This window comes from Pristiophorus japonicus, chromosome 3, assembly GCF_044704955.1.
Source record: "Pristiophorus japonicus isolate sPriJap1 chromosome 3, sPriJap1.hap1, whole genome shotgun sequence".
In the NCBI taxonomy this organism is placed as follows: domain Eukaryota; kingdom Metazoa; phylum Chordata; class Chondrichthyes; family Pristiophoridae; genus Pristiophorus; species Pristiophorus japonicus.
In genome coordinates, this window is record NC_091979.1 from 289,549,756 (window position 1) to 289,561,905 (window position 12,150).

The window sequence follows — 12,150 nt, forward strand, 5'->3', positions numbered from 1 at the left end:
AAAAGAACTGATTCCGGTAATTGGCTGTGCTACCGTAAAGGTCTCCTAAGATGGAGCGGTGCGCAAGCTACCACCGTGGGTGGTACTGGGCGATGGTCCCACGATGCTGGGCAGGAGCTGGCTGGGAAAGATACGCTGGAACTGGGAAGACATCCGAGCGCTATCGCCCACTAACGACACTTCGTGTGTCCAGGTCTTAAACAAATTTCCTTCACTGTTCGAACCAGGCATCAGGAAATTCCAAGGAGCAAAAGTACAGAATCACGTAATTCCGGGGGCACGACCCATCCATCACAAGGCGAGAGCAGTATCGTACATGATGAGAGAAAGGGTGGAGATCGAGCTAGACTGGCTGTAAAGAGAGGGCATCATTTCACTGATCGAGTTCAACGAGTGGGCCAGTCCCATTGTCCCAGTCCTCAAGGGAGACAGCAGCGTCAGAATCTGTGGCGATTACAAAGTAACGATCAATCGTTTCTCCCTGCAGGACTAATAATCACTACCAAAGGCCGACGATCTCTTTGCAACGCTGGCGGGAGGAAAGGCGTTCACGAAGCTGGATCTGACTTCAGCCTACATGACGCAGGAACTGGAGGAATCATCGAAGGCCTTCACCTGCATCAACACACACAAAGGTCTTTTTGTTTATAATAGATGCCCGTTTGGAATTCGATCAGCGGTGGCAATATTCCAGAGAAACATGGAAAGCTTACTGAAGTCAGTCCCACACACCGTGGTCTTCCAGGACGACATCTTGCTCACAGGTCGGAACACAGTCGAGCATCTGCAGAATCTGGAGGAGGTTCTTAGTCGACTCAACCACGTGGGGCTCAGGTTAAAACGCTTGAAGTGTGTTTTCCTGGCGCCTGAAGTGGAGTTCTTGGGAAGGAGGATTGCGCGGCCAGCATCAGCCCACCAACGCGAAGACGGAGGCAATCGAGAACGCACCGAGGCCACAGAACGTGACAGAGCTGCGGTCATTTCTGGGACTCCTGAACTATTTTGGTAACTTCTTACCAGGTCTCAGCACATTGTTAGAACCACTGCATGTCTTTCTACGAAAAGGAGATGAATGGGATTGGGGCAAAAGCCAAGAAAATGGCTTTGTAAAAGCGAGAAAATTGTTATGCTCAAACAAATTACTTGTGTTGTATGATCCGAGGAGTCGAGGAGTATTCGTAATAAGGTGGACGAATTAACTGCACAGGCAGCAATTAATGAATATGATATAATTGGCATCAAGGAGACATGGCTCCAGCGTGACCAAGGCTGGGAACTCAACATCCAGGGGTATTCAACATTCAGGAAGGATAGACAGAAAGGAAAAGGAGGTGGGGTAGGGTTGCTGGTTAAAGAGGAAATTAACGCAATAGTAAGGAGGACATTAGCTTGGATAATGTGGAATCTGTATGGGTGGAGCTGTGGAATACCAAAGGGCAGAAGACACTAGTGGGAGTTGTGTACAGACCACCAAACAGTAGTAGTGAGATTGGGGACAACATCAAACAAGAAATTAGGGATGCGTGCAATAAAAGGTACAGCAGTTATCATGGGTGACTTTAATCCACATAGAGATTGGGCTAACCAAATTGGTAGCAATACGGTGGAGGAGGAATTCCTGAAGTGTATTAGGGATGGTTTTCTAGGCCAATATGTCAAGGAACCAACTAGAGGGCTGGCCATCCTAGACTGGGTGATGTGTAATGAGAAAGGTCTAATTAGCAATCTTGTTGTGCGACACCTCTTGGGGAGAGTAACCATAATATGGTAGAATTCTTTATTAAGATGGAGAGTGACACAGTTAATTCAGAGTCCAGTGTCCTGAACTTAAGGAAAGGTAACTTTGATGGTATGAGACGTGAATTGGCTGGTATAGACTGGAAAATGATACTTAAAGGGTTGACGTTGGATAGGCAATGGCAAACATTAAAAGATCACATGGATGAACTTCAACAATTGTACATCCCTGTCTGGAGTAAAAATGAAATGGGGAAGATGGGTCAACCGTGGCTAACAAGGGAAATTAAGCAAAGTGTTAAATCCAAGGAAGAGGCATATAAATTCGATAGAAAAAGCAGCAAACCTGAGGACTGGAAGAAATTTAGAATTCAGCAGAGGAGGACAAAGGGTTTAATTAGGAGGGGGAAAATAGAGTAGGGGAGGAAGCTTGCTGGGAACATAAAAACTGACTGCAAAAGCTTTACAGATATGTGAAGAGAAAAAGATTAGTGAAAACAAACGTCGGTCCCTTGCAGTCAGATTCTGGTGAATTTATAATGGGGAACAAAGAAATGGCAGACCAGTTGAACAAATATTTTGGTTCTGTCTTCACGAAGGAAGACACAAATAACCTTCCGGAAATACTAGGGGACCGAGGGTCTAGTGAGAAGGAGGAACTGAAGGAAATCCTCATTAGGCAGGAAATTGTGTTAGGGAAATTGATGGGACTGAAGGCTGATAAATCCCGGAACCTGATAGTCTGCATCCCAGAGTACTTAAGGAAATGGCCCTAGAAATAGTAGATGCATTGGTGATCATTTTCCAACAGCCTATCAAATTTGGATCAGTTGCGATGGACTGGAGGGTAGCTAATGTAACACCACTTTTTAAAAAAGGAGGGAGAGAGAAAATGGGTAATTATAGACTGGTCAGCCTGACATCAGTAGTGGAGAAAATGTTGTAATCAATTATTAAAGATGAAATAGCAGCGCATTTGTAAAGCAGTGAGAGGGTCGATCCAAGTCAGCATGGATTTATGAAAGGGAAATCATGCTTGACAAAACTTGTGGATGTGGTGTATTTGGACTTTCAAAAGGCTTTTGACAAGGTCCCACACAAGAGATTGGTGTGCAAAATTAAAGCACATGGTATTGGGGGTAATGTACGGATGTGGATAGAGAACTGGTTGGCAGACAGGAAGCAGAGAGTCAGGATAAATGGGTCCTTTTCAGAATGGCAGGAAGTGACCAGTGGGGTGCCGGGACCCCAGCTATTTACAATATACATTAATGATTTAGATGAAAGAAATGAGTGTAATATCTCCAAGTTTGCAGATGACACTAAGCTGGATGGCGGTGTGAGCTGTGAGGAGGATGCTCAGAGGCTGCAGGGTGACTTGGACAGGTTAAGTGAGTGGGCAAATGCATGGCAGATGCAGTATAATGTGGATAAATGTGAGGTTATCCACTTTGGGGGCAAAAACACAAAGGCAGAATATTATCTGAATGGTGGCAGATTAGGAAAAGGGGAGGTGCAACGAGACCTGGGTGTCATGGTATATCAGTCATTGAAAGTTAGCATGCAGGTACAGCAGGCGGTGAAGAAGGCAAATGGTAGGTTGGCCTTCATAGCTAGGGGATTTGAGTATAGGAGCAGGGAGGTCTTACTGCAGTTGTACAGGGCCTTGGTGAGGCCTCACCTGGAATATTGTGCTCAGTTTTGGTCTCCTAATCTGAGGAAGGACGTTCGTGTTATTGAGGGAGTGCAGTGAAGGTTCACCAGACTGATTCCCGGGATGGCGGGACTGACATATGAGGAGAGACTGGATCGACTGGGCCTTTATTCACTGGAGTTTAGAAGGGGATCTCATAGAAACATATAAAATTCTGAAGGGACTGGACAGGTTAGATGCAGGCAGAATGTTCCCGATGTTGGGGAAGTCCAGAACCAGGGGACAGAGTAAAAGGATAAGGCATAAGCCATTTAGGACTGAGATGAGGAGAAACTTCTTCACTCAGAGAGTTGTTAACCTGTGGAATTCCCTACCGCAGAGAGTTGTTGATGCCAGTTCATTGGATATATTCAAGAGGGAATTAGATATGGCCCTTATGGCTAATGTAGAAATATTAATTTTAATTTTAACTGAAACACATTTAGTTTTGTTGTATACAATGCCATGATGGAATTAACCTAAATCAAACGTTGCTTGATTAATTAGTGCAGCATTGTGCACAGCAACAAATAAAGTAATGAATGGAGCAACAAGCACTTTTCCAAGCACTACGAATAAATAATATTTGATAACTGTAAAGGCAAGTGAAATAATCTAAAATAACCTTTCAGCCAAAAAAAATATTTTAGCTTTCCAGAAAATTGGGCAATAGAGGCTGGAAAATCCAGATTCTTATAAATCTATGCTAACCTATGACAAAGATCTGAATAACTCACTCAAAATTTCTAATTACTCCAAACTTTGTGAAACTCTTTTTTATACTTACAGGTTTCAGGATATTTTTCCTGTTGATTAGGCAACAACTTGAGCCCTGCTTAAAGACCTCTCGAACTTCATTGGGGCATACATAAGTTGCCCACTCCTCTGGATTAGCAGGCATGGTTTCAAGTGCCACTCTTGATTTAGACTTCTCTCGAGCATCAGATGTTGACTATTAGAAAAAGAAACTCCAAAAATCAGAACTGCTAGAATAATACTGCAATTATATTGCAGGTCTTGCATCAAAACAGAAATATTTTTTGCAGCACTCCATCACAAAACCCATAATATAACTGCCAATTTGAGAATAGAACTGTGTTGAGAATTTGATTGGAAATGGTATTCCGATGCCACGAGCAATATGCATCACCGACAGTATATCTACAAACAGTGGTGGGTATTTTCAAGTTTAAGTAAAGTTCCAAGTGGGCCACTGCCTCCCTTTGCTTCTTAGAATTGAAAAGAGCTTTAAATAATATATTTTGAAAAAGACCACGACAGCTACACTAATATGTAAGCCAATATGCAGGGCTGCTACTTCCACCTTTGTAATATCACCCGTCTCTGCCCTTGCCTCAGCCTATCCGCTGCTGAAACCCGATCCATACTTGATTATTCCAATGCTCTCCTCGCTGGCCTCCCATCCACCACTCTCCATAAACCTCAGCTCAATCAAAGCTCTGCTGCCTGTATCCTGACTCGCAACTAATCCCATTTACCCATGCCCCTGTGCTCGCTGACTTACATTGGCTACTGGTTTAGCAACACCTCAAATTTAAAATTCTCATCCTTGAGTTCAAATCCCTTCGCTGTCTTGCTTTACAGCGGCAGCGAGAGGCGGGAGTTCGAGGCGTTGATGAGGCCTACAAAAGGCCAGTGGCAGCGAGAGGTGGCGGCAGTCAGAGGCGGAATTCGTGGCGTTGGTGAGGCCTACAAAAGGCCAGCTTGTGCAGCTCCAGCCGAGAGAAAAAGCAAAAAGAAGTAGAAAGAAATCAAAAGGTGACGTCACAACCAAAGGAGTAAATGATTGGCTGGTGATTGGTGAGTAGCTTTTCTTTTTCTTTTTTATATCAGTAAGTAACCTGTTAATATTGTTGTCGCCAAATTAAGTGTATCAAAGAGTTAAGTCATGGCAGGAGAGCTCGGACACATGATATGCTCCTCCTGTACTATGTGGGAACTGAGGGACACTTCCGGTGTCCCTGATGACTACGTGTGCGGGAAGTGTGTCCGCCTTCAGCTCCTGACTGACCGCGTTGCAGAATTGGAGCTGAGGGTGGATTCACTCTGGAGCATCCACGATGCTGAGAACGACATGATTAGCACATGTAGCGAGTTGGTCTTACCGCAGGTAAAGGGTCCACAGCCAGATAGGGAATGGAAGACCAACAGGAAGAGCAGTGCAAGGAAGGTAGTGCAGGGATCCCCTGCGGTCATCCCCCTGCAAAACAGATACACCGCTTTGAGTACTGTTGGGGGGGATGACTCATCAGGGGAGGGCAGCAGCAGCCAAGTTCATGGCACCGTGGCTGGCTCTGCTGCACAGGAGGGCAGGAAAAAGAGTGGGAGAGCGACAGTGATCGGGGATTCAATTGAAAGGAGAATAGATAGGTGTTTCTGCGGCCGTAACCGAGACTCCAGGATGGTATTTGCCTCCCTGGTGCAAGGGTCAAGGATGTCTCGGAGCGGGTGCAGGACATTCTGAAAAGGGAGGGTGAACAGCCAGTTGTCGTGGTGCACATACCAACGATATAGGTAAAAAACGGGATGAGGTCCTAAGAGACGAATTTAAGGAGCTATGAACTAAATTAAAAAGTAGGACCTCAAAAGTAGTAATCTCGGGATTGCTACCAGTGCCACGTGCTAGTCAGAGTAGGAATCGCAGGATAGCTCAGATGAATACGTGGCTTGAGCAGTGGTGCAGCAGGGAGGGATTCAAATTCCTGGGGCATTGGAACCGGTTCTGGGGGAGGTGGGACCAGTACAAACCGGACGGTCTGCATCTAGGCAAGACAGGAATCAATGTCCTAGGGGCCGTGTTTGCTAATGCTGGTGGGGAGGAGTTAAACTAATATGGCAGGGGGATGGGAACCAATGCAGGGAGACAGAGGGAATCAAAATGGAGACAGAAGCAAAAGACAGAAAGGAGATGAGTAAAAGGGGAGGGCAGAGAAACGCAAGGCAAAAAACAAAAAGGGCCACTTTACAGCAAAATTCTAAAGGGTCAAAGTGTGTTAAAAAGGCAAGCCTGAAGGCTCTGTGCCTCAATGCGAGGACTATTCGGAATAAGCTGTGCAGATAGCAGTTAACGGATCCGATGTGGTTGGCATCACGGAGACATGCCTCCAGGGTGACCAAGGATGGGAACTCAACATCGAAGGTTATTCAACATTTAGGAAATATAGACAGAAAGGAAAAGGAGGTGGGGTGACGTTGCTGGTTAAAGAGGAAATTAATGCAATTGTAAAGAAGGACATTAGCTTGGATGATGTGGAATCGGTAAAGGTGGAGCTACAGAATACCAAAGGGCAGAAAACGCTAGTGGGAGTTGTGTACAGACCTCCAAACAGTAGTAGTGATGTTGGGGAGGGCATCAAACAGGAAGTTATGGGTGCATGCAATAAAGGTGTAGCAGTTATCATGGGTGACTTTAATATGCATATAGATTGGGCTAATCAAACTGGAAACAATACGGTGGAGGAGGATTTCCTGGAGAGCATAAGGGATGGTTTTCTAGACCAATATGTCGAGGAACCAACTAGGGGTAGGCCATCTTAGACTGAGTGTTGTGTAATGACAGAGGATTAATTAGCAATCTCGTTGTGCGAGGCCCCTTGGGGAAGAGTGACCATAATATGGTGGAATTCTACATTAGGATTGAGAATGAAACAGTTAATTCAGAGACCATGGTCCAGAACTTAAAGAAGGGTAACTTTGAAGGTATGAGGCGTGAATTGGCTAGGATAGATTGGCGAATGATACTTAAGGGGTTGACTGTGGATGGGCAATGGCAGACATTTAGAGACCGCATGAATGAACCACAACAATTGTACATCCCTGTTTGGCATAAAAATAAAAAAGGGAAGGTGGCTCAACTGTGGCTATCAAGGGAAATCAGGGATAGTATTAAAGCCAAGGAAGTGGCATACAAATTGGCCAGAAATAGCAGCGAACTCGGGGACTGGGAGAAATTTAGAACTCAGCAGAGGAGGACAAAGGGTTTGATTAGGTCCAGGGAAAACAGAGTACGAGAGGAAGCTTGCAGGGAACATTAAAATGGACTGCAAAAACTTCGATAGATATGTAAAGAGAAAAATGTTAGTAAAGACAAACGTAGGTCCCCTGCAGTCAGAATCAGGGGAAGTCATAACAGGGAACAAAGAAATGGCAGACCAATTGAACAAGTACTTTGGTTCGGTATTCACTAAGGAGGACACAAACAACCTTCCGGATATAAAAGGGGTCAGAGGGTCAAGTAAGAAGGAGGAACTGAGGGAAGTCCTTATTAGTCGGGAAATTGTCTTGGGGAAATTGATGGGATTGAAGGCCGATAAATCCCCAGGGCCTGATGGTCTGCATCCCAGAGTACTTAAGGAGGTGGCCTTGGAAATAGCGGATGCATTGACAGTCATTTTCCAACATTCCATAGACTCTGGATCAGTTCCTATGGAGTGGAGGGTAGCCAATGTAACCCCACTTTTTAAAAAAGGAGGGAGAGAGAAAACGAAATTATAGACCGGTCAGCCTGACATCAGCAGTGGGTAAAATGATGGAATCAAATTATTAAGGATGTCATAGCAGCGCACTTGGAAAGAGGTGACATGATAGGTCCAAGTCAGCATGGATTTGTGAAAGGGAAATCATGCTTGACAAATCTTCTGGAATTTTGTGAGGATGTTTCCAGTAGAGTGGACAAGGGAGAACCAGTTGATGTGGTGTATTTGGACTTTCAGAAGGCTTTCGACAAGGTCCCACACAAGAGATTAATGTGCAAAGTTAAAGCACATGGGATTGGGGGTAGTGTGCTGACATGGATTGAGAACTGGTTGTCAGACAGGAAGCAAAGAGTAGGAGTAAATGGGTACTTTTCAGAATGGCAGGCAGTGACTAGTGGGGTACCGCAAGGTTCTGTGCTGGGGCCCCAGCTGTTTACATTGTACATTAATGATTTAGACGAGGGGATTAAATGTAGTATCTCCAAATTTGTGGATGACACAAAGTTGGGTGGCAGTGTGAGCTGCGAGGAGGATGCTATGAGGCTGCAGAGTGACTTGGATAGGTTAGGTAAGTGGGCAAATGCATGGCAGATGAAGTATAATGTGGATAAATGTGAGGTTATCCACTTTGATTGTAAAAACAGAGAGACAGACTATTATCTGAATGGTGACAGATTAGGAAAAGGGGAGGTGCAACGAAACCTGGATGTCATGGTACATCAGTCATTGAAGGTTGGCATGCAGGTACAGCAGGCGGTTAAGAAAGCAAATGGCATGTTGGCCTTCATAGCGAGGGGATTTGAGTACAGGGGCAGGGGTGTGTTACTACAGTTGTACAGGGCCTTGGTGAGACCACACCTGGAGTATTGTGTACAGTTTTGGTCTCCTAACTTGAGAAAGGACATTCTTGCTGTTGAGGGAGTGCAGCGAAGGTTCACCAGACTGATTCCCGGGATGGCGGGACTGACATATCAAGAAAGACTGGATCAACTGGGCTTGTATTCACTGGAGTTCAGAAGAATGAGAGGGGATCTCATTGAAACGTTTAAAATTCTGATGGGTTTAGACAGGTTAGAAACATAGAAACTAGGTGCAGGAGTAGGCCATTCGGCCCTTCTAGCCTGCACCGCCATTCAATGAGTTCATGGCTGAACATGCAACTTCAGTACCTCATTCCTGCTTTCTCACCATACCCCTTGATTCCCCTAGTAGTAAGGACTTCATCTAACTCCTTTTTGAATATATTTAGTGAATTGGCCTCAACAACTTTCTGTGGTAGAGAATTCCACAGGTTCACCACTCTCTGGGTGAAGAAATTCCTCCTCATCTCGGTCCTAAATGGCTTCCCCCTTATCCTTAGACTGTGTCCCCTGGTTCTGGACTTCCCCAACATTGGGAACATTCTTCCTGCATCTGACCTGTCTAACCCCGTCAGAATTTTAAACGTTTCTATGAGGTCCCCTCTCATTCTTCTGAACTCCAGTTAGATGCTGGAAGAATGTTCCCAATGTTGGGGAAGTCCAGAACCAGGAGTCACAGTCTAAGGCTAAGGGGTAAGCCATTTAGGACCGAGATGAGGAGAAACTTCTTCACCCAGAGAGTGGTGAACCTGTGGAATTCTCTACCACAGAAAGTTGTTGAGGCCAATTCAATAAATATATTCAAAAAGGAGTTCGATGTAGTCCTTACTACTAGGGGGATCAAGGGGTATGGTGAGAAAGCAGGAATGGGGTACTGAAGTTGCATGTTCAGCCATGAACTCATTGAATGGTGGTGCAGGCTCGAAGGGCCAAATGGGCTATTCCTGCACCTATTTTCTATGTCTTCTATGTACATGTCTGTAACTTCCTCCAGCCCTACAAACTTCCACGAACTTAGGCTTCTTGTGCTTCACTGATTTCCTTCACCCCTCCATTGGCAGCCATATCTTCAGGTGCCTAGGCCCTAAGCTCTGGAATTCCCTCCCTAAACTTCTCCGCCTCACTGCCTCGCTCTCCTCCTTTAAGACGCTCCTAAAAACCTACCACTTTGACCAAGCTTTTGATCACTGGTCCTAATATCTCCTTATGTAGCTCAAAGTCAAATTTTGTCTGATAATAGTTCTGTGAAGCACTTTGGAACATTTTACTGTGTTAATGATGCTATATAAATGCAAGTTTATCACAGGACGAACAATTACCCTTTAATTACAGTATAAGGTGGGAAGAGACATCTAGACCTCTCCTGGGCATGTGCTCGAGAAATGTGAATTAAGATCTACCCAAGTTGACTCATTAGAAGAACCAGAGGTGGTCTCGGTTGAAAAGCAACTGAGACAGTGCAAGCTCATTTCACCCACACGGGGTCCGGTCTTGGAAGTGTTACCACAATAGATGGCGTAGTCGACAGGATTTCCAAGCTGACGACCTGAGCGAACAGATCATTGGCGAACTTCACGAGGGTAGGTTACACCCACCTGTTTCTCATCTGATGGACAGCAGAGGAGCGGGGACATCGGGGAGGATGAGCGAAGAGAGATCGTGGCGGAGGTATGACGAATGATTGAGGCAGAGAAACGGCGAGCAATCGAAACAGAAATGTGGCGGATGATCGGGGCGGAAGAGTGATGAGGGATCGTGTCTGAGATTCGGGAGTGATCGTGGTGGAGGTGTGACAAATGTTTGGTGCGGAGGTGTGAGAGATCGTTGCGGAGGTGCAGTGCATGTTTTCTGGCGGAGGAGCAGCGAGAGATCGTGGCAGACGAGCAGTGAGAGATCGTGGTGGAGGTGCGCCGAATGTTTGTGGCGGAGGAACGGTGAGAGATTGTGGCAGAAGTATGGCAAATGGGGTACGGGGCCCAGAAGAGCCGTGGGTCATGGCGCAGCACGGGCCAGCTCACACTGCGCTATGTGTGCGCACTAGGTCCGTGCAGCAGAGCAGGTCTCCAGTCCTGGTTACCCCTTGCCACTGGACAAGATCTAGCTCTGTCAAGCCCGTGTGGTGGCTGATGTGCAACGGTCACCACACATTAAAAAAATCCACGCACAGTCATCTTCCACTCCTGGAGTTCAGGATTGGAATAGCGGGTCCTTCATTGAAACATCTGCAAACTCATTCCTTTTGGTGTGGAAGCAAGTCATCCTCGTTCGAGGGACCGCCTATGATGATGAAAGTACCAGAGGCCATGTGGTATGCCCACTAAATTCTCTTGTCTACTCTAAAAGTCAATTAAATCCATACTGTTCAAATAATTATGTTTGCTAAAACTATTCGTCAAATTTATTGCCGGTAAGATAATTATGTAGAAACAAAAATATGTAGCAAGTTAATGGCACACATAATTAAAAAGCAATAAAGAGAGAACCAGTTGCAAATAAGTTAAATTAATTTCACAACATTTTTTTATACCATCTGAATCTATAATTCATATTTATGCTTATTCGTATCCTATAAAGGTCTCTGGGCAGGTAGAAATCTATGACAGTAGCTGAAAGGGCCAAGGAAGCCATTTTGTGTCTGTAACAATGTGGCATACTGTAATCCTTGAGTCTAGTGCTTCTTGGGGCAATCTGTCCAAAAATATCAAGACTATTCAGGAGATGTGTTACTGTCCAGCAAAAAGGTGGGGCCAGATTTTACACTGAGAAAATGAAGATCATAAAGGGTATGATTCAGGCCCATGGAAAGAGGTGCTTATGTTACCTTGGCCACCCTAGAGATGTCAGTGAACTTTTTCTGGAATTGGGTAGCTGTGTACTGGCTTTATGGAGGTGTCACTGAGTACCGTACATGATCAGTTCATGCTGGGCTGCAAATCTGAACTGGGAAACATAATCATATTTTCTGTAACACATGTTAAATAAAAGTGAATTCAAATGGTTCCTCAAATCTACTGCACATTACCTCTTTCTTTCCCCTTGATTTCGTAGATTTAATTCCTGTATCTGCACGGTCAGTGGCTGTAGAAGCCGTAGCAGCTAACTCTTTAATAAGCGTCCCTGCTGATGCCAATGATACCTAAGATTAAAATTTAAGGAAACAAAGATTGGTTAAAAAGTGATCAATTAGAATCTATTTCCAGCAGTAAGTTGAAAACCTTGCTTATTTACTTTTTTTCATACATTAACAAATTAGATTGGTAGGTAGGAACAAATTACAGAACAATTGCACAAAGGAAGAAAAAAGAAAGAAAAAAGGAAGGAACGAAGGAAGGAAGAAATTTTATTCATATGTTGCATGACCTGC

The 12,150-nt window shown here is 44.9% G+C and overlaps 1 protein-coding gene across 2 annotated transcripts in view; it reads right to left on the reverse strand.

Moving 5' to 3' along the window:
• Positions 1-12,150, reverse strand: part of LOC139260323 (cilia- and flagella-associated protein 46) — a 681,403-nt gene that overhangs the window by 408,094 nt on the left and 261,159 nt on the right. For both annotated transcript variants that reach the window (XR_011592768.1, XM_070876797.1), the window contains exons 30-31: positions 11,809-11,922; positions 4,218-4,382 (exon numbers count right to left, since the gene is read on the reverse strand). Coding sequence is in view for 1 of the 2 variants with exons in the window: in XM_070876797.1 (XP_070732898.1) it covers positions 4,218-4,382; positions 11,809-11,922 (279 nt within the window). In the remaining variant the exon portion in view is untranslated. The remainder of the gene's footprint in view (positions 1-4,217; positions 4,383-11,808; positions 11,923-12,150) is intronic.